The sequence below is a fragment of the Mesoplodon densirostris genome, chromosome 14, assembly GCF_025265405.1.
Source record: "Mesoplodon densirostris isolate mMesDen1 chromosome 14, mMesDen1 primary haplotype, whole genome shotgun sequence".
Taxonomy (NCBI): Eukaryota; Metazoa; Chordata; class Mammalia; order Artiodactyla; family Ziphiidae; genus Mesoplodon; species Mesoplodon densirostris.
The window spans coordinates 24,045,271-24,068,614 of record NC_082674.1 but is presented as its reverse complement, the minus strand read 5'-3'; the positions used below and the strand labels follow the sequence as shown (position 1 = coordinate 24,068,614).

At 41.2% G+C, this 23,344-nt stretch overlaps 1 protein-coding gene across 1 annotated transcript in view; it reads left to right on the top strand.

Annotated features, from left to right (window-relative positions):
- The window catches only part of ALK (ALK receptor tyrosine kinase), a 714,184-nt gene that overhangs the window by 25,039 nt on the left and 665,801 nt on the right, over nt 1–23,344 (top strand). The window contains exon 2 of the mRNA XM_060116934.1: nt 3,113–3,117. Coding sequence (XP_059972917.1) covers nt 3,113–3,117 — 5 coding nt within the window. The remainder of the gene's footprint in view (nt 1–3,112; nt 3,118–23,344) is intronic.

Below are 23,344 nucleotides of genomic sequence, written 5' to 3'. Positions count from 1 at the left end.
TTTACATTTACGTCTTTAATTCATTTTGAGTTTATTTTTGTATATGGTGTGAGAAAATGTTCTAATCTCATTGTTTTACATGTGGCTATCCAATTTTCACAGCTCTACTCATTAAAGAGACTGTCTTTTCTTTATTGTATATTTTTGCCTCCTTTGACATAGATTAGTTGACCGTAAGTGCATGGGTTTATTTCTGGGCTCTCTATTCTGTTCTTTTGATCTATGTGTCTGTTTTTGTGCCAGTACCATAGTGTTTTGATTACTGTAGCTTTGTAGCATAATCTGAAGTCAGAGAGCGTGATGCCTCCAGCTCTGATCTTTCTCAAGATCATTTTGGTGATTGGGGTTCTTTTGTGTTGCCATACATATTTTAAAATTATTTGTTCTAGTTCTGTGAAAAATGCCATTGGTATTTTGATAAGGATTTCCTTGAATCTATATTTTGCCTTGGGTAGCATGGTCATTTTATCAATACTAATTCTTCCAATGCATGAAGAATATATGCATGCATATATACTTCTTAATAGCTTATTGACTATTTCTTTAACATCGTTCTCCATTCAGCAGATAATCATAGAGACCTCTTGTGTGTTTAGAACTTTGTAAAGTCCTATAGGGTAAAAGAAAATAATCGTAAAATGTGGTCCCTGACTTTAAAGAACTTATAGTTCAATAAGGAAGACCAAAAATAATGGGATTTGGAGTCAAAAGTTGGAGATTCAAGACTTGACACCAGCATCAATTAGCTTCATCATCTTCATTTAAGCTCTTTTGAGTCCTAGGGAAGTGCAGGGGATGATTCCAATCTCACAGGGTTGTTGACAGCCTCAAATAAGATTATATATGTAGAATAGTGTTCTGTAAAATTGAAAGCCCTATTAAGCATTACACCAGCTATTTAATTAGAAATGGTACAAGAGGGTGTAGATGTAAAGGTTAAGTGTCTTAGAGCAAAGAACAGTGAGTAGGGCTTAGTGAGTAGAGACTTCCTGATGGAGCTGAGGCTTGATGGGTCCTGGAGATGAGTAGGGTTTGGATAGTCAGGATGAAAGAAGGAGACCACTCCAAGTGGGGAGCATGGGACATGGAGTGTGGAGTGAAGGTTGCTCAATTCAGTTTGATTAACTCAACCAGTCCTCCTGGATTACCTAATATGAACCTCATGCTCTACTGGGACTTCTCTGTTTGGAGAAGAAATGTTGTGTTGGAAAGTACAGTTGGATGGACAAGACGGGATCAGGACATGACAGGAGGGCCTTGGAGAGCAAGTAAGAATGTTTAACCTCCTCATGGCAAGAAATAGGCAGCCATCAATAGGTCTGACGTGAATAGCATTTTAGGAAAATGAAATTGGTAATGGTGTGAAGTCTGGATTAGTAAGTATGTAGAGACTGGAGTCTGTAATCTGGGGTGGAGGGTGGGGGAAGATTTGGAAAGTGGGATGGTGGAGAAAAGGATGACTCCAGAAAAACTTAACAGACTCTGGTGTCAGAGGCAAAAGAGGGAGGAATCCAAGTTTTTCTAAAACTTTTTACCAGTAAGATTAGAATAACAGTGGTTCATTCGATAGGAAAGAAGAATTAGGGAAGAAAGAAATTTGGGAGGAAGAGTTGAGTTCCGTTGGCGCATGGGGAGTTGAGATGGTAACCAATTCCGGGCAGCAACATTCTGTAGGCAATTGGAAATGCGGGACTAGAACTCATATAAGAAGTCAGGGTTAGGCATGGGGATTTGGGAATCATCAGCACAGAGACTCATAAATTATGCACTTTGCTTAGGCTTAATTTCATGTTTTTTAGAAGATAAGAGAAATGAAAAGCTTGCTGAATTATGGATTATGCAACTGTATTAAAAGTAATTCTCCCTTTCCCCCTCCCCTCTGTCTCCTTGATGATTTTTGTGTTCTGTTCTTCTCTCTGATCCACTCACCCTTCCCCTAATACTTTATAAACTGAGGGACACAATAACCTCTATTTCTGTCAGATCAGAAGATTGTCAGTGAAGAGATTAAGGTGATTGGGAATGTTTACCAGAAAATATGACGATCCTCTTGGCACCTTCTCCAATCCTTCAGAGATCAGAGGGATACAAACTTTCTCTAGAGAAAGCAGCCATTTATATTTATGGAAGGAAATATTAAAGAGCTAAATTCTCAGTTCCCTGGACAGCCCCACTGTTTGTTTTGCAGCTTTTATTAAGTAAAGCAGTGATTCTCAGCAAGAGACAGAGCTGCTTGGCAGATAATGTAATCAGACGAAGTAGGGTTTTCAGACCTGGTGGGCGGACCTGAAGTTGGGACGCCTCTCCTGGCACTCAGTTTTCATTTGTGGCTTGAACTGAGTTTGCACAAATAGCAGATACAGCACTCAAAGTTGAATTTTCTTTAGTTTATCTTCTTCTTCCTCCCCTTCAAAGAGAAAAATTTCCCAGCAATTTGCTTAGATGTTCTCAAGCATTACCTGGTACAGAGAGTATCAACTTGACTTTACATAAGGTAATAACGAGGAGGAGGAAGTTGGAGAAATAAGACACATGGTGCTAACATTTATTGAACATCTGTTATATGCCAGGCACTTTATAGTCATTCTCTCATTTAATCTTCACAGCTGCAAAAGATGGATATTTTAATCTGTTTCACAAATGAGGCTCTGAGGGGTTATGTAACTTGCCCAGATCATGCAATTAGTAAGTGACTGAACTGGGATTGGGATCCCCTAATTGGGGTTAGGTTTCTAAGCCTGAATGTTTCTTTCTTGTTTCAAGCTTGTGCTTCCTTTCCATCCCTATTATAAGCAAAAATTATTTTTTAAAAAAGACACTTGATTGTAATTTTACAGAGGCCTGTGGGGTAGGATGAGAATCCAGTAGTACTCAGATCCATATATTCCTCAGCTAGGTCACTCATTTCCCATCCCTCTCTCCTTCCTGCTTTCTCTTTTGTTTTCCCTTTACCTATCATAGTGGGATGCCCTCTTCTCTCCTTACAATTCTCTCTCGAGGTGGACAGGTTGAAGGATGAGGCAGAGTGGTAAGGAAATACAGCACCAGGTCCTTCATTTTTCAGGGCATCCTGTGTATACTTTTCGTTGACCTTCTGTGGAGCTTGGTCAAGGGCATGTGGATACTACAGTTTGGCTGCATTACAGCTTCTGATTTTCATGTTGACTGTGGACAGACATTGATAGAAGTACCAACTACATACAAGGTACCATAGTGGGTGCTAGAAAAATTACTTTGAAGTAAATAAATTGAAATTTCCTTAAAATTAAAAAAAATGTGTTTAAATATTGGATATTTAAGAACTATGGGCCAAGGATAAAGGAGTGTGGAAGAGAGAGGAGCAGGCTGCAGTCCTTAGAACCTAACAAGTTCCTGGGGATAAAAGGCAAGGACGGCTTGATGTGTGGCCCTGGCCACCTGCCCTGGTCCACTACACAGTCACTCTCTGGCCCACAGCCATCAGGCGTCCAGGGCTCTCTATTAGGCAGCCCATTTTCAGTGACATCCCTTGGGTGGCACTCCATGCAGATGCTCTCCTGCCCTTACCTTTTTCTCCTCCTCTGAAATGTAATACATGAATGAATGGATGAGTTGGCCTACCCTTAGGGTAGATATATCTGGGAAAGACCCATTATCTGGGCAAGACAGGGAAATTGGAGTGGGCCAGGCCCCTCAAAGCACTCCCAGGTCAGTCAGTGCATGTTGACTACAGCCTTCCAGCAAAGTGTTGCTAATAGTGAGGATTTTAGGTCAATGAGGAGGCAAGGCCAGCTGTGAAGATGAACTGAGATGCTGCACATGAGGCAGTCATCACAGCACTTGGCACATGGTAAATTCATCTCTAGATGTTATTTGTACCATGATTATGCTTATTTGCATTGAAATCAATGAAAATGCTTTTGTCTGCAAGTAACAAAGACCCAACTAAAAGTAGCTGAACGATCTTATATAATGAGAAGTCAAGAGTTGGTGTGTCTCTAGGGTTGGTTAATTCAGGAGCACATGGAAAGGCAGGAGCACAGGAGCACCCAGGTCCTTTCTGTCTTTCCACTCTGCATTCCTTAGGGTGGGTGGCTGCAGAAGCTCCAGGCACCTTCACATGAAGCTGAAAAAGGGCAAGAGTTTGTCCTTTGTTCCTTCATAAGAGAAAGGAAAACTTTTACAAAGGCTGCTAGTGGTTCTCCCCTTGTGTCCCATTTGTTAGGGCTACCTCACATGACTATGCCTAAATCAAGAGGAAATAGCACAATTCACATAGTCTCCAACTTGACCTTGCATCAGAATCACTGGGAGGGCTTATTAAAACAGACATTGCTGGGCTGCATCCCCAGAGATTCTGAGTCAGTAGGTCTAGGGTAGGGCCTGAGAATTTGCATTACTAACAAGTACTCTGTTAGTTTAGGAGCCACACTTTAATAACCATTGGCTTAAACTGCTCAGTAGTCATCTCCCAGGTCTAGAGCAATGCTCTTGAAGTACACAGGTATCCCATACCTGATCAGAGTTGAGGCTCTGTTAGCAAGAAGGAAGGGGGAAAATGCCTGCTGGTTAGTCACATCATCATTTTTAATTTTTGGAGTTACAGACAGGGCAGAAGGTTTCATATTAGGCTCTTGATTCCCTCTGGGTCATATCTTGTAGGGGTGCTTTCCTTTCACTTAGGATAATCCCAGAGAACCTCTGGATTACCAATTCAACTCAGCTGAAGACAGGAGAAATTTCACTGTCATGCTGTTACATAGGCTCTTGGACATCAAATATTAAGTTTAGTAGACCACTGGAGATGGCAGTGGCTGCTCCCTCCCCCCTCTCTTCTTCCTTGTCTTCCTCTTCTTCCTTCTTTTTTTGTCCCTACAAGCTTCAGCATCATATGAAACTTCCATATTTCAGAGAACCAAATTCTCCCTTGTCCTGCAATGTGTCCACTCCAAGCTTCCCACTTTGGGGCTGTGCAGCTCCTTTGGCAGCAAAGGCTGAGGGCCTTATACCTGGAATCTGAGGAGTCACAGGCTCAGTCATCAGGGAGCTTGATGCTGTGGTTAATTCTAAATGAACAGTCATTATTGATGCTAATTGAACTTGAAGTTAATGAAAAAGGGTTATTTTACAGGGCTTAAGTCGAGGCCAAAATTCTTATTACAAGTTAATTATTCTCCTTAAAAGGCACTATTACAGCCATGGTTGTTTTTTATCAACTTTTTCTCTAGTGCTGAAAGAGATTTCTTCGAAGGCAGATTCCTGATATAATTATTCACCTCATCTAATTCTTAATCACCAATCATTTCTCTCTAGGTAAAGGTTAATCAAAGGTATGTGAATTGGATATTATGCCTTAATTGCATTTGATCAGTTTCAAAGAAACACTTTTCTCTTCCATCTTTGGTTAGAAATGTGGTCTTTCCCTGTGCTTTTAAACCTAAAACCTGGAAGAAGGAATCAAAATGGGCTCACTGAGTAAAATGGACCAGTTCTGCTACTGGTGGCAGCAGGAGTTGGACAACCCTGGGTGTGCCTGGAGCCAGGGGAAGGTGTGGGAGAGAGATTCTCTGTGGATCTACTGTTGGGAATCAACAACATAGAAACTAGGTCTTCTGTATTCTTTCCCTTTACTTTTCTTCCCTCTTTTTTCACATCTTTTTACATGGGGTTTAAGCATTCAACATAAGAGTTTGGGGGCAACACATTTTGATTCATGTTGACACCCAATTCACCATCACAGCTCTGTGCTTTTGTCAAGCTATTTCTTCTTTTGGGTGCCCTTTCCATTCCTCTCCAACTGTGGCAGTGCTCTTCATATCTCAAGTCTCTGCTTAAATGTCAACTCTTCCAAGACACAGCCCCCACCCTACCTCCTTCAAGAGAGATTTACTACCTCAGAGCTGTGACTGCATGCCTTGCATGGCTGTTTCTATGGCAGTGTCTGTGTCTTCTTGCATCCCCTTTGCCACTCCCATAATACCATTGCAGGGAACAGTTTGTGGACCCCCATGGGACATTTAGTTTATGCCCCTTACAATGGAGAGATATATGGAAGAATCTTCTGGCACCAAACACAATGCCTGTGAAATGCATAGAAGGCCGGGGAAAGCCATAGACCCATAACCTGTAGCCAGCCCCCGCTTTTCACTCCTGCCATTGGCAATACTGGAAAGCCACTGGCTTACTCCTGTGGTCCTCCTTTCAAGTGCCCATTGGCCATAAAGAAAATCTTAGGAGAGCCAATAGCCAATAACCTGCTGATAAACCAGTAATTAACCGGATTGAGGCTCACAATTAACATGGTGAGGGACCTCCTGAATTAAGCCTCTGGAAGTACTATTAAAATGCAAATATTATCTAGAAGGAGTAAAAATAAGAAACCATGACCAATCATGCAATACTCATTTACAAAGACCATGATTTCTTTTCCACATTATTTAACCAGTCACCCAGTAGTTTTCTGAAGGAATGGTACAGGAGCTGGACCACAGTTTAGCCAGACTGACAGCCACAGCATAGGGATTCTTGGAGCTGCAGCTTCCATTCTCAGTTTTTGTCTCTCTGCCAAGACTTCCAGTCATACAACTTTCAACTCACAGCCCATTCTCTTTTAGAGCAAAGCTTTGTCTTTTAACCCTTGTTCACACTGTGTCTTTCAGAATGAAAGAAAAGATCTCTTAATGGAACCCTGATTCACTCCAGTGTTGTCTGCCTTCCTAGGTTGTCACTCATTCACAGTACAAAATGACGAGGAGGAGGCTATCCTGAATAATAAATTTCAGGACTAATTAAGGTTTTAAATCATCCTAGAGAATTAGGCTCAGCCAGCAGTCCTTGTGTGTGCCACTGTAACTTGCCAACCCCAAATCCTGCCTATCTCCAGGCATAAAAGCCACATTAAGTTTTAAGACCTGACTCAATAACGTATTATGGATAATGATGACATCTTGATATTAAGTCTTCAGAAGGAGCCTGGGCATATGACTTGATATATTTAGGTTTTACCACTGATAGAAATGTTAGAGTTTTATGACTTCCACTGATTGTTAAGCAAATACTATATCTTTCTATGGAAAATACTAACCCAAAAGTGCAATTTAAGAGGAGTATGTGTAAGCAGAGTGTGTGTTTATATGTGTGTGTTTAACACATTGCCATACTTAGATATTTCCCTGTCTTTCTCTAAATGGAAAAGGAAAACACTTGAGAATATAAAGGGAGTTGAAAGTCAAAGAATATCCTTCATTAAAAAAAGTGCTTAGTGCAGTCTGGCAGCGCCGCAGCTGCCAGGACCGTGGCCGACACAGGGAGCCCTGCAGCGACGAGGACTAGGCCGTGTGGATGACAGGCTCTTGGTGCTCCAGCCAGGCGTCAGGGCTGTGCCTCTCAGGTGGGAGAGCCAAGTTCAGGACAATTGGTCCACCAGAGACATCCCAGCTCCATGTAATATCAAACGGTGAAAATCTCCCAGAGACTCCATCTCAACACCAAGACCCAGCTCCACTCAATGACCAGCAAGCTACAGTGCTGGACACCCTGTGCCAAACAACTAGCAAGACAGGAACACAACACCACCCATTAGCAGAGAGGCCGCCTAAAATCATCATAAGGCCACAGACACTCCAAAACACACAACTAGTTGTGGACCTGCCCACCAGAAAGACAAGATTCAGCCCCATCCACCAGAACACAGGCACTAGTCCCATCCACCAGGAAGCCTACACAACCCAGTGAACCAACCTTAGCCACTAGGGGCAGACACCAAAAACAACGGGAACTATGACCGTGAAGCCTGTGGAAAGGAGACCCCAAACACAGTAAGTTAAGCAAAATGACAAGACAAAGAAACACAGCAGATGAAGGACCAAGGTAAAAACCCACCAGACCTAACAAATGAAGAGGAAATAGGTAGTCTACCTGAAAAAGAATTCAGAATAATGATAGTAAAGATGATCCAAAATCTTGGAAATAGAATGGAGAAAATACAAGAAATGTTTAACAAGGACCTAGAAGAACTAAAGAGCAAACAATCATGAACAACACAATAAATGAGATTACATATTCTCTTCAAGGAATCAATAGCAGAATAAATGAGGCAGAAGAATGGATAAATGACCTGGAAGATAAAATAGTGGAAATAGCTACTGCAGAGCAGAATAAAGAAAAAAGAATGAAAAGAATTGAGGACAGTCTCAGAGACCTCTGGGACAATATTAAACGCACCAACATTCGAATTACAGGGGTCCCAGAAAAAGAAAGGGACTGAGAAAATATTTGAGGAGATTATAGTTGAAAATTTCCCTAATAAGTGTAAGGAAATAGTTGGTCAAGTTCAGGAAGCACAGAGAGTCCCATACAGCATAAATCCAAGGAGAAACACCCCAAGACACATATTAATCAAACTATCAAAAATTAAATGCAAAGAAAAAATATTAAAAGCAGCAAGGGAAAAACAACAAATAACATACAAGGTAATCCTCATAAGGTTAACAGCTGATCTTTCAGCAGGAACTCTGTAAGCCAGAAGTGAGTGGCAGGACATATTTAAAGTGATGAAAGAGAAAAACCTACAACCAAAATTATCCAGCAAGGACCTCATTCAGATTTGACAGAGAAATTAAAAGCTTCACAGACAAGCAAAAGCTAAGAGAATTCAGCACCACCACCAAATCAGCTTTACAACAAATGCTAAAGGAACTTCCCTAGGCAGGAAACACAAGAGGAGAAAAAGACCTCCAATAACAAACCCAAAACAGTTAAGAAAATGGTAATAGGAACATACATATTGATAATTACTTTAAACGTAAATGGATTAAATGCTCCAACCAAAAGATATACGCTGGCTGACTAGATACAAAAACAAGACCCATATATATGCTGTCTACAAGAGACCCACTTCAGACCTAGGGACACATACAGACTGAAAGTCAGGGGATGGAAAAAGATATTCCATGCAAATGTAAACCAAAAGAAAGCTGGAGTAGCAATTCTCATATCAGACAAAATAGACTTTAAAATAAAGGCTATTACAAGGGACAAAGAAGGACACTACATAATGATCAAGGGATCATTCCAAGAGGAAGATATAACAATTATAAATATTTATGCACCCAACGTAGGAGCACCTCAGTACATAAGGCAAATACTAACAGCTATAAAAGGGGAAATCAACAGTAACACAGTCATACTAGGGGACTTTAACACCCCACTTTCACCAATGGACAGATCATCCAAGATGAAAATAAATAAGGAAACACAAGCTTTAAATGATACATTAAACATGGTGGGCTTAATTGATACTTATAGGACATTCCATCCAAAAACAACAGAATACACTTTCTTCTCAAGTGCTGATGGAACATTCTCCAGGATAGATCATATCTTGGGTCACAAGTCAAGCCGTGGTAAATTTAAGAAAATTGAAATCATATCAAGTATCTTTTTTGACCACAACACTATGAGACCTGATATCAATTATAGGAAAAAATGTCTGTAAGAAATACAAACACATGGAGGCTAAACAATACACTACTTAATAACCAAGAGATCACTGAAGGACTCAAAGAGTAAATCAAAAAATACCTAGAAACAAATGACAATGAAAACATGATGACCCAAATCGTATGGGGTGCAGCAAGAGCAGTTCTAAGAGGGAAGTTTATAGCAATACAATCCTACCTTAAGAAACAGGAAACATCTCAAATAAACAACCTAACCTTGCACCTAAAGCAATTAGAGAAAGAAGAACAAAAAAACCCCAGAGTTAGCAGAAGGAAAGAAGTGATGAAGATCAGATCAGAAATAAATGAAAAAGAAATGAAGGAAATGATAGCAAAGATCAATAAAACTAAGAGCTGGTTCTTTGAGAAGATCAACAAAATTGATAAACCATTAGCCAGACTCATCAAGAAAAAAAGGGAGAAGACTAAAATCAATAGAATTAGAAATGAAAAAGGGGAAGTTACACCTGACATTGCAGAAATACAAAGGATCATGAGAGATTACTACAAGCAACTCTATGCCAATAAAATGGACAACCTGGAAGAAATGGACACATTCTTAGAAATGCACAACCTTTCGAGACTGAACCAGGAAGAAATAGAAAATATGAACAGACCAATCACAAGCACTGAAATTGAAACTGTGATTAAAAATCTTCCAACAAACAAAAGCCCAGGACCAGATGGCTTCACAGGCAAATTCTATCAAACATTTAGAGAAGAGCTAACACCTATCCTTCTCAAACTCTTCCAAACTATAGCAGAGGGAGGAACACTCCGAGACTCATTCTACGAAGCCACCATCACCCTGATACCAAAACCAGACAAAGATGTCACAAAGAAAGAAAACTACAGGCCAATATCACTGATGAACATAGATGCAAAAATCCTCAACAAAATACTAGCAAACAGAATCCAACAGCACATTAAAAGAATCATAAACCATGATCAAGTGGGGTTTATTCCAAGAATGCAAGGATTCTTCAATATACCAAATCAATCAATGTGATACACCATATTAACAAATTGAAGGAGAAAAACCATATGATTATCTGAATAGATGCAGAGAAAGCTTTTGACAAAATTGAACACCCATTTATGATAAAAACCCTGCAGAAAGTAGGCATAGAGGGAACTTTCCTCAACACAATAAAGGCCATATATGACAAACACACAGCCAATATCGTCCTCAATGGTGAAAAACTGAAAGCATTTCCACTAAGATCAGGAACAAGACAAGGTTACTCACTTTCACCACTCTTATTCAACATAGTTCTGGAAGTTTTAGCTACAGCAATCAGAGAAGAAAAAGAAATAAAAGGAATCCAAATTTGAAAAGAAGAAATAAAGCTGTCACTGTTTGCAGACGACATGATACTATACATAGAGAATCCTAAAGATGCTACCAGAAAACTACTAGAGCTAATCAATGAACTTGGTAAAGTAGCAGGATACAAAATTAATGCACAGAAATCTCTGGTATTCTTATACACTAATGATGAAAAATATGAAAGTGATATTAAGAAAACACTCCCTTTTACCACTGCAACAAAAACAATAAAATATCTAGGAATAAACCTACCTAAGGAGACAAAAGACCTGTATGCAGAAAATTATAAGACACTGATGAAAGAAAGTAAAGATGATACAAGTAGATGGAGAGGTTTACCATGTTCTTGGATTGGAAGGATCAACACTGTGAAGATGACTATACTACCCAAAGCCATCTACAGATTCAATGCAATCCCTATCAAACTACCAATGGCATTTTTCACAGAACTGGAACAAAAAATTTCACAATTTATAAGGAAACACAAAAGACTCCGAATAGCCAAAACAATCTTGAGAAAGAAAAATGGAGCTGGAGGAATCAGTCTCCTGGACTTCAGACTATACTACAAAGCTACAGTAATCAAGACAGTATGGTACTGGCATGAAAACAGAAATATAGATCAATGGAACAGCATACAAAGCCCAGAGATAAACCCACGCCCATATGGTCACCTTATCTTTGATAAAGGAGGCAAGAACACACAGTGGAGAAAAGACAGCCTCTTCAATAAGTGGTGCTGGGAAAACTGGAGAGCTACATGTAAAAGAATGAAATTTAGAACACTCCCTAACACCATACACAAAAATAAACTCAAAATGGATTAAAGACCTAATTGTAAGGCCACACACTATCAGACTCTTAGAGGAAAACATAGGCAGAACACTCTATGACATAAATCACAAGATCCTTTTTGACCCACCTAGAGAAATGGAAATAACAACAAATATAAACAAATGGGACCTAATGAAACTTCAAAGCTTTTGCACAGCAAAGGAAACCATAAAGAAGACCAAAAGACAACCCTCAGAATGGGAGAAAATATTTGCAAATGTAGCAACAGACAAAGGATTAATCTCCAAAATTTAGAAGCAGTTCATGCAGCTCAGTATCAAAAAAACAAACTATGCAATCCAAAAATGGGCAGAAGACCTAAATAGACATTTCTCCAAAGAAGATATACAGATTGCCAACAAACACATGAAAGAATACTCAACATCCTTAATCATTATAGAAATGCAAATCAAAACTACAATGATATATCATCTCACACTGGTCAGAATGGCCATCATCACAAAATGGACAAACAAAAAATGCTGGAGATGGTGTGGAGAAAAGGGAACCCTCGTACACTGTTGGTGGGAATGTAAATTGATACAGCCACTAGGAAGAACAGTATGGAGGTTCCTTAAAAAAACTAAAAATAGAACTACCATACACCCCAGCAATCCCACTACTGGGCATATACCCTGAGAAAACCATAATTCAAAAAGAGTCATGTACCACAATGTTCATTGCAGCTCTATTTACAATAGCCTGGACATGGAAGCCTAAGTGTCCATCGATAGATGAATGGATAAGGAAAATGTGGCACATATATACAATGGAATATTACTCAGCCATAAAAAGGAATGAAATTGAGTTATTTGTAGTGAGGTGGATGGACCTAGAGTCTGTCTTACAGAGTGAAGTAAGTCAGAAAGAGAAAAACAAATACTGTATGCCAACACATATATATGGAATCTAAAAAAAACAAATCATGAGGAACCTAGGGGCAAGGCGAGAATAAAGACACAGACCTACTAGAAAATGGACTTGAGGACACGGGGTGGGGGAAGGGTAAGCTGGGACAAATTGAGAGAGTGGTAGCGTATATATGGACATATATACACTACCAAATGTAAAATAGATAGCCAGTGGGAAGCAGTTGCATAGCACAGGGTGAACAGCTCTGTGCTTTGTGACTAGCTAGAAGGGTGGGATAGGGATGGTGGGAGGGAGGGAGACACAAGAGGGAACAGATATGTGGATATATGTATATGTATAGCTGATTCACTTTGTTATAAAGTAGAAACTAACACACCATTGTAAAGCAATATTACTCCAATAAAAACGTTAAAAAAAAGTGCTTAGGAATAAGAATGAAGCGTTAGATAACATTAGTGCATCCTGATTTTTTTTTTAATTTTAGAAGAAAATATCCTGGCTAGAAGGCATGCTACTTGGGTTCTCAAGTCTCTTACTAATTAACTAGATGATCTTAGATAAGTTATTGAGAGTTTAAGACCTAACGCTTTGTTGGTTATTTTTTTTGTTGTGTTTTGTTTTGTTTTGAGTTAGGTTTTGCCTCCATTTCTCATATAATCCTCCTAAGCAGCCCTATGAGGGAAGTACGGACACTTTTCCCATTTCACAGAGGCTTAGAGAGGTTAAGCCACTTACCCAAGTGGTAGAGCAGGGCTCTTGCCCAGGGCTCTTGGACCCCAACACCCACCATCAACTACCATGCTGTGCTGCTGTCTTGAGTCCGACAATACCTTTCACAATGCAAATACTCAGTGAGAGCCTACTGTGAGCCACACACGGGGAAGGGGACAGAGACAGAAGTGGCCCCTGTTCTCAGAGCTTGCAGATCAGGACAATTAAATTCTCTCTGGGCTGCTTGATCTTCTACTATAAGAAAAGAGTTCAGGTCATTGATATCCCTTCCAGCCTGAAAGCTTATGAGCATTTAAACTATTTGCAATGACTTCTACTCTTCCATTTCTTTATTAATATTATTAGTCATACGCTTTTATTGGATGGCTGTTATGTGCCAGGTGCTCCACTAAGGGTTTTTATAGGATTATTGAATTTAGTCCTCATACCAGTCTAGGGAAAGACTGCAGATGAGGAAATGGAAGCTCAGAGAAGTTACCTTGGCCAAGGTCATTTCATTTATAAATGGCAGAGCAGAATTTGAACCTAGCTCTTTTAGCTCCATGATCTCCCCCATGTAAACAACTTCTTGAGCTACTTCTGTTGAAATTTGATAAGTTCCATTCATTTAAATGAGCTAATTCCTATTACTACAGATATCATGAAAACAGAATTCTAGGTAACTGAGCAAGCTTGAAGCCTGGGCAGCACCCTGCTTATTATAGGCAGCATAGTACACCAGAGAATTCAGACCTGGACAGCCTCAAACCTGGTGTTTGGTTTGTTTGAAGCTGAGGATGACTCTGGAAACCTTCACAGCAGTGAAAGTTAACATTTCACCACAGTGAATTGAACTTGGGAAGTTGTTAGTTATAAAAACAACAACAGGGCTTCCCTGGTGGCACAGTGGTTGAGAATCTGCCTGCCAATGCAGGAGACATGGGTTCGTGCCCCGGTCTGGGAAGATCCCACATGCCGCGGAATGGCTAGGCCCGTGAGCCATGGCTGCTGAGCCTGCACATCCGGAGCCTGTGCTCTGCAACGGGAGAGGCCACAGCAGTGAGAGGCCTGCGTACCACAAAAAAAAAAACAAACAAAAAAACAATAGCAAAGGACTAATATTTATACACCCCTTTATAAGTTCCCAGGCCTTTCTGCATCCATTATCTCATTTGATAGAGGAAAAGAATAATGGAATGAGTTGGAAGCCTGCAAATATATAAAATGATATTATTGGGTCTGTCAAAGAGAAACTCAGAGCAGTGAGAAAAAGGAGCTGGGTCACTTGTCAGAAGCAGACAGGCTTATCTTTAAATACCTGATCAGGATGGTGGCTGAGCAGTAAATAAATGTAAAAAACCATGAAGCTGCGAATAAATGGAGCAACCTTTTTCAGAATGGAAAATAGCTGAAATTCCAGAGCCAGGGAAGGGGAGGGGTGGAAATATTCAGAAATTATGACCTGAGAAGAATCTCTAAAGCTGTCAGGCAGCAGGGGATGAGAAGAGCCCATCAGGAGTGGCCCAGAATAGATGGGGCTGTAAATCAAGGGGAGGAGCATTATGGCCATCACAAGGCACTGCTGTGCCTTACTGGGGAATGGACTGGAAGACTTTATGACAGCTGGGTCTACCTGGCTCTGGGCATGATGGAGTTGACCGTGTCAACCTTGGGAAGGCTCAAAATTCAAATTGCTTTTAAAAATGGGCCTGAGGGTTTGCTTAGATTATCTTGAAGATCTACAAGTCATTTTTTCTCTCTCTCAAGAGTGTATTTAAAATAAAAGATTATATTCTGTTGGGAAATAATGTGTTTGTGGGAGGAGGGGAGAGGTTCTGGATATATAGGCTTCTATATGTTTGAATTCCATCAGTGCCCATAGAAGCAGTCTGGAGTGTTGGTGGTGGAAGGGGTGGTCTTGGTTCCAAGTCCCAGACAGGCCACTTACCTATCAGTTATGTGAGCAATCCCTTCAGCTCTCAGCCCTCAGGTTTCCTCAGCCTCAACTTATCATCTATAGAATGGGGACAAAATCCCAATTATAGATCATTGTGAGGATCAAATGAACTAATGATTGTAAAGCACTTGACATAGGGTCTAGTGCAGAGTACATTATCAGAAGCTATTATTGGAGAGGGAAATAGGCATATCTCTTCATTCAGGAATCACAATCAGCAAATGAGTGTAATAGAAATCTTTCTCTGAATTATGCTGCATAAATAACCTCAAACTCTTGTTGCTTTACAATATTTATGTGTTTCTCATTCATGCTGCCTGTTGGTGCCATGGGTGGCTGCTACTGTCTGTTCCAGGCTGTCAGTAGGTTCAGATCTGCACCACGCATCTTCTCATTCTGGGATGCAGGATGAAGGGACACCTCTTATCTGAGCCTCCATATTCTCATGGCAGAGGAAACAAGTGCAAGAGAGCTCTGAGAGCCTCTGCTTGGAGCTGGCACCTTGCCACTTCTACATACATTCCAGTTGCGAAAGGAAATACTAGGCTAGGCCAACATCAGTGGGGCAGGGAAGTGTATTCTCCCATGGTAGATGGAGAGGGGAGACTAAATATTTGCAGGACAATAATAGAGTCCACCTCAGTGGGTGTGCTTGGGATCATGGCTGTGTGTGCAAAGTCATCTGACTGGGTCAGGAGGAGATTGACTGAACTCAGTCGAGCCACTGTTAGGTAAACAGTGGACATGAGGTCGGAGAATGGGCTTTTGTCGAATCTTGCTCTTGGCTCTGGCATTGTGTGGAGAAAGGCTGGATGTCAGGAGGGCAGTGGCTGGGTTCTCCCCACTACTGTTGCCCTCAGGTCTTGCTGCATCTGTGGCTCCACCTGTGACATGGCAATGACTTCCCTAACCAACCCCTTCAGCTCTCAGCTTTCGGGTGGCAGTTCCAGGTCTCTGTGAGCTGATGGTGAGTCAGGGTCTCCCTAAGCAGTTGGATGTCAGTGTTAACACTTGTTCCCAGTCAGCATCAGAATTCAGTGGTTTCTTATAGTTCTCCCCAGAATCATAAAGTGTCCCTCTTTATGGGCCTCAGACTTGTCATTTTTAGATGAGATGTGGTGGAGTGATCTCTAAGGCCATTTCCGGTTTCTATGGTCTTTGACCATGATGATTTGACAAGTGTTTAGGAGGCATGTATGAAATACTTGATATGAAACTTCCTAAGGTAGATGTGTTAATGGCAACGTTATACTCATTAAAGCTGCATTGCATTACCCACATTACTATAAAAGGGTAATTGTCAAGCGGCATCCTCTCCAGGTCTCCTGTTACCCTGGGGTGCTTGTTTCTCCTACATCCTCTTTAAAATCTGCTTAAAGGCTGAAGGGTGTCACTAAGGTGTGCATGACTGATCATTATTTCCATTTTTGGAGGAGATGAGTCTTTACTTCCAAGGGAATGACTTTCAAATACCATGATGTGGCAAGTGTGAAGAGGAAGACACTTTGGGCAGGAAGGCCCCTCTTCTTCCTTTTTCCCAATTTGATAAATATTTATAGAGAACCAATCCCCATGCTTTCATTTATATTGACTTACTTAATCCTCACAAAACCCCCCTGAAGGAAGTCAATATCCCCAACTTACAGATGAGAAAACCTAGTTCCAAAGAAATGAACTTACCTGCAGTCATACAGCCAGGAAGGGCAGATCTAGGCTACAAACTTAGGTCTATTTGCCTGCAGTTTCTGTTCCCCTTTTATTACATTTTTATGAGATGTGCACTGAGCTAAGAGCTGGGGGCCTCTATCCAAGACTTGAGCCTGCTTCTGGCCTGAGTGGCCTGAGGCAAGGCTCTGACAATGTGGAATTGAGGCAAGGGACCATTTAGCTACTAGGAGACCTTTGTTTTCAAATCCAGTTCACAGTTTATTAATTTGATGACTTTAGATTAGTTACATTTATATGACAGAACTTATGATACCAGCCCTGCCCACCCCACTGAGATTCTGGGGCAGTCTGAGGACATAATAAATGTGAAAATACTTTGTAAACTGTTTAATATTATTCAAATATAGACACTGGTGGTGGTTCTCCTTAGAAGGAAATGGGAACAAAGCTGACTGCCACTTCCCTTCTTAAAGAGAGGCTCTGCCTGGAAAGGAAATTCTACCCCACAAAATGTTTGTTTTGAGGGTTCCAGGATGCAAGAGAAGGAGTATCAAGTCTGTAGCTACTTTGTAGCTACAGAGAGAACAAAAGGCAGAATTTCAAACTCACTTGTAGAAAACTCAGTACACAGAAATCCAGATTTCTACCAAAGGCATTCGGGGATTCAGGCTTAGGCTTGTTTGACTTGGAAACTCCCACTTTTTCATACTAAAACACTAATTAGGCTAGGAACTAACAGAGGTTACCAAAAATGACATGGTCCCTTCACTCTAGTGACATACAGTCTGACTGGGGCAGGGAAAAGGCACACTTACACAGAACAGCTAAATCACAGTGCAGTATGGTATGGGGTATTGGGTCTATCACCAAGGTGAATGCCTCGTTAAGACAGAGGGTGAAGCTTGCTTCTCTCCTACTGTAGGCAGGTGCCCTGTGTTCCACCTAAAAGTGTAATGGCCTAGAAGTACTTGTTTAGAGGACTGAAAAACCTCAGGATGTATATGTTTTTGGAAACACTGCTCTATAGTATGTTTGTAAAGCACCCTGTTGTTCTCTTAAGACTTCACTTGACAAAATGTGTATCAACAAACAAACAGCATGCAAATCCCTTTTTTATACCAACAGTGAACTCACAGAGTTCCGTAGGAGGAGTCAGTAGGAAATGCTAGGGTAGGATGTTAGGGTAAATTTTTTCTAATGGTAATGAAACCATCTTAGAAATTGACATGTAACTTGGTATTTTTTCCAAGTGGTTTTCCAATGAAAGTATAAAAGATGCAAAGATTGTGGGTATAGTAAGAAGAAATCCTTTTTGGGAAATTAATAGGAAGTCACTCTACATGTCTTGAGCTTGACTTCTGTGAAATTAGAGTGCTCCAGAGCTACTACAACATACTGAAAGAAGCATACATGATTTCTTTTGGGTAAATTACAGCATGTTTCAAGACCACTGGTGCCCATGTGCCTCTGAGTTCTGAACTAGGTTCAGTGACTGGAGCAGCACAACCCCTGAAAGTTCTACATAGGATAAAACCTGTGCTTATTTTGATTGAACAAAGGGCAAAGTCCATTAAAAAATAGGTGCTACAGAGATGGTAATTTGTAACAGTTGATAATTAGCCCAGAAGTTGCCATATTGTATCTAGAGGTTTATATTTCTTTGAATCCTGCTTTGAATTGTATCATTTGTCCCCACCAGTGAAGGGCCTTCCTACTGTGCAGAAACTTTTCCTCCTTCACAGCTCCCTCCCACTGGTGCTGGTCCTGTCCCTATTCTTTGTCTCTGATTTTTCTGTTTTCTTTTGCCCTCCCCAGGTACGTGGGGAGTTTCTTGCCTTTTGGGAGGTCTGAGGTCTTCTGCCAGCATTCAGTAGGTGTTCTGTAGGAGTTGTTCCACATGTAGTTGTATTTCTGATGTATTTGTGGGGAGGAAGGTGATCTCCACCTTTTACTCTTCTGCCATCTTGAAGCTCCTCTCTTCTGCCCATTTCTGGATTGGGTTGTTTGTTTTTTTGATATTGAGCTGCATGTGCTGCTTGTAAGTTTTGGAGATTAATCCTTTGTCAGTTGCTTCATTTGCAATAATTTCTCCCATTCTGAGGGTTGTCTTTTTGTCTTGTTTATGGTTTCCTTTGCTGTGCAAAAGCTTTTAAGTTTCATTAGGTCCCATTTGTTTATTTTGTTTTTATTTCCATTTCTCTAGGAGGTGGGTCAAAGGATCTTGCTGTGACTTATGTCATAGAGTGTTCTGCCTATGTTTTCCTCTAAGAGTTTGATAGTGTCTGGCCTTACAATTAGGTCTTTAATCCATTTTGAGTTTATTTTTGTGTATAGTGTTATATGAAAGGGTAGTATCTGCATAACTTGGGAATTTGTTAAAAATGCAGAATCCTAGGCCCCACTCCATCCCTGCTGAACTAGAATCTGCATTTTTATAAGATTTCTAGGGTGGCAGTTTAAAAACTGGGCCCCAAATCTTTGATTCTTTCATTGAGAGGTGGGGAGTCTATGTTTCCTGTCCTTGAATCTGGGGAGGCTTGTGACTGTTTTCACTAATAGTTAGTTATTGCAGAAGTGATCCTGTATGACCTTCTGAGAGTAGGTCAGAAATGGCCCTGTAGTTTTCTCCTTAGATGCTCACTGTGGGAGAAACTAGCTGTCATGTAAGAAATCTGAGCACCCTGAGATAGTCATGAAGGCACGGTGCTAATCTCTCTCCCCTAAGCGTAGTCTTCCAGCCACCCTTGCCAAAATGCTGGACATATGAGTGAGGCCACCGTGGAACTCCAGACCAGCCCATCCACCAGCTGAATACCACCAAGTGACTCTAGTTGGTGCCATAGGGAGTGGAAGAGTCAGCTAAGCCAAGCCCTGCCTGAATTTCTGAACCACAGAATTCATGAGATATAATAAAATAGTTGTTGTTTTAAGCCACTACATTTTTGTGGTAATTTGTTACCTAAAATGTATCAGTACCAGATGAACTGTATGCCCAATAAAAATTTGAGAAGCACTAGACAAAATGACAACAATAACTCACTCAGGGAGGCATTGAGAGAAATATCAAATGCTAGGGTGGTTTAAGATGTTTCAGATTTCAAGTGGGAATCCTGTTCTTTCAGCCTTTCTCTTCTTGTCTTTACTGTGTAAACCACAGCGAGTCTTAAAATAAGACTTTGAAAACTGACATCTATTAAGTGTCTACACTGCCAAGCATTGAGCTAAGTGCTTTACTGTGTTATATAAGCTACTCTTCATGTGACCCTATGAGTGAGGTCTAATTATTCCTATGTTATCAGTGATGGAACTGAAGCAAAAGAGGTTATATAACTTGCTCAAGGTAAACCACCAGGAAGTTAAATGTAGGTCTCTATGATTTGAATTTCCCTTGATGGCACACGGTTTTCTGTTCATGGAACATGGTTGAGATGCATTTGCCCTCAGGCCAGACAAGGCACTGTCAGCTAAGAGCACTCTTACTTCCTCCTCTTTCCTCCTGGGAGGAAATGAACATGGCTGGTACCATAGCCTGAGTTTTGAGTTTCATCTCTTTTTATATCCAGTCTCTGATGGAAGGGCTTACAAAGACCAAGATGCAGGTAACTAGAGAGATACAGGACCAGGGTGCTGCACATATGTGTTGAATTGTTCTTAGGCAACAGGTTCAAATGTAATTAATTGGCCTAAGAGAAAATCCTGTCTCAATCTTCAATGAATAAGTAGATCAGAGCCTAGTTTTTAACCCCATTGAGTTGGAGCTTCTCTGTACATATCTCTTGGGAGAGAAATGTATTTCAATTCGGCATCTTCTACTGAGTGCCACTGTGTGCTTGGTACAATGCTGGCACTGTTGGAGGTGCCATTACGGTGGAGAAAGAGACTCAGCACTCCCCTCAGGACTTCCTTATCATGTACTAATGAGTATCACTGGGCAGAGGCCAGTGGCTAGTTGGCCCAAGATAGGCCTTTGCAGATTTACCATAGAGAGATGGGGTTAAGAGCATCCAAGGAGGGGCATACTTAGAGCAAAGGCCTCAAATAAGGAAAAGCCCAGAGGGATTGGGGAATGGCAAAGAGACCTCAGTGGCTAGAGTTAGTTTCAGGCTTTGCATTGTGTGTGTGGATAGGGAGAGGCTAGGATGGGGAACCCCCATCTTGTTGACCTTCCTAACAGGAAAATAAGGGATTCTTATTTTTAGCAAAGTTCCCTGTCAGTATCAACAGTAAGTTTACTTGTTTTTCTGTTTATTACCAAGGAAAAATGTTTGGATATTAGCTGGAACTGCCAGATTCAGCAAATAAAAACATAGGATGCCCAGTTACATTTCAATTTCGGATAAACATGTTCCATACAATATTTGGGATACACATGTGCTAAAAATTTATCTGAAATTCAAGTGTAACTGAGTATCCTGTATGAGGCAACTTTAGTATTAGGAAAACATAAACAGCCCCTTGGATGTCTCATGTCTATTCCACAGATGAAGTAAAACCTACTTGGTATTGTCTAATTTTTATAAATAAAGAAGTTTCTAATTAACCTAGTGTAATAGTTTATGTCAGCACATCGTGTTTTGTTTATACATTATTTTTTGTTTCTTTTTTTTAAGATGACCTATTTGCAGTCTATCACTGGTTTCTTCCTGTCTGCCTTTATTCTCTTGATTTTAACACTTCCAAATCTGACAGCCAGTTCTGGAAGGTGTTCTGCCTCAAGCTAAGGTTTGCTATGAGGTGACGCCAAGGCTCTCATATTGATAATCCTTCGTTACCTTTTGCGTTTCACAGCAAACTTGGAAATGTTTGTGTATTTAGACAGCCTCAAGAAAGTGTCTCTGCTTGCAGATGGACACATTGGGTGGAGGCTGTGGTGTGGTTGGGGGGTCTTCACCAGGCTCAGGATCAGGAAGCACAAAAGGACATGCCCCACCCCTGGGACTCACTGGACTGAGGAGCCTCTAGTTTCTCCCTCCAATTTGATGGCAGTAGAAATTATAGAGAATTTGAGTTCTGAGACCAGGGAAGGGAGGAGGACATGCAATGAAGATAATGATGAGAGTGATTCATTTTGACCTAGAGAAGTTGAAGAAGAAGTGGGAAGGTGAGGAATTAGGAAAAGTTTCATGGAGGAGGTGGCATTTCAGCTGAGCATTAAAAAGTCAGGCAGAATTTTTACCCCATTTTTGCCTGTGGAATCTCATCCACTCTCCCAGTCCCATTACTTTACTTTGTAAAGACTACAGTGGCCCACCTTGTAACAGCAGGCGGAGGAGTCAGGGAGACAGCCAGCAGCCTGCTGTGTCTGGATGAGCTGGCAGGGGAGCCCAGCCCATGGGCACGAAAGTTTGCTGTGCCCAACAATGCCACCATGTCCAGAGTCAGAACAGTTCAGCCCCATGTATCTCCCTTGCTTCCTGTAACATACAGAAATGCTGTTCTTTGAAACTTGGTAAAGGCACCAACCTTTCAATCAGAAGAGGGAGGATCATAATGAATGATAATAGCCCTGTTTTAATTATAACTATTTAGCAAGTTAGCAGAACAATACCAGTAACACAGCTCGACCCTGAATGGGTCGGGAGCAGCCTGCTCTTTCTCTCAGCATTCATGTGGTGCCCCTGGAACTTTGCAAGGCTCAGCTCCCTGTAACTGGAGGGATGCAAGTGAGGACTAAGCAGTCTGCAGCTCCCTTTAACCCAGAGAAGTCTTTCTTCCGTACTGTCTTCCAGACAATTTGCATCTCATGCCAGGTGCATCTAGCTTGAGTCAGTGGTCTCTGGGGCTGCAAGGTTGAAGACAGACCCACATTCTGTTAGGGTAGAGGCAAGAGCTGTGTGTGTAGACACCAGTGAGCCCCCTTTTGAACCATCCATTCTTGGCTCAGTTCTCTGTCCTGGCCAGACTGCTAATCCTAGAAAGGTAGCCCTGGAAGGGATCTTAGAGAACCTCTAATCCAGAGAATTTCAAACTTCTTAAGGCCAGAAGAGCTGCTCTACTTGAAGGGGAGGGGTGAGAATGCCACAAAACCCTGCTCAACCCGCCTCTATCTTGCCTCTTGTTATAGCTCCTTGGTTGCTCCATGGAACCCTTAAGACTTCTTGAAGAAGTTGTTCATCACTCTTATTTTTAAAATTGGGGGACTAGAGGAAATACAGCTTTCTTACATCTAAGCAATTAGATACGGGAAGAATTAAAACCTGGATCTCCTCTCTCTCAGGCATGTGCCCTTATAATAAACCCACCTAAGCTTCTCTTTCAGTGCTGAAAACCCAAGTCCATGTATCCATAGATCCCCAAGGACCTATAATAGAGGAAAGGAGGAGCCTAGGTAGGTCTTGAGGTGGAGAGAGCCCCTAAGTCAGTGGCTTTTAAGCTGTGTGCCACAAGTGGATCGGAGAACTGTTTTCTGTGTTTATGTGCGACACTTATGGGCACCCTTTTTTCTCTGTAGAGAAGAGGGTCTATAGTTTTCATTAGATTTCAGTGAGATTC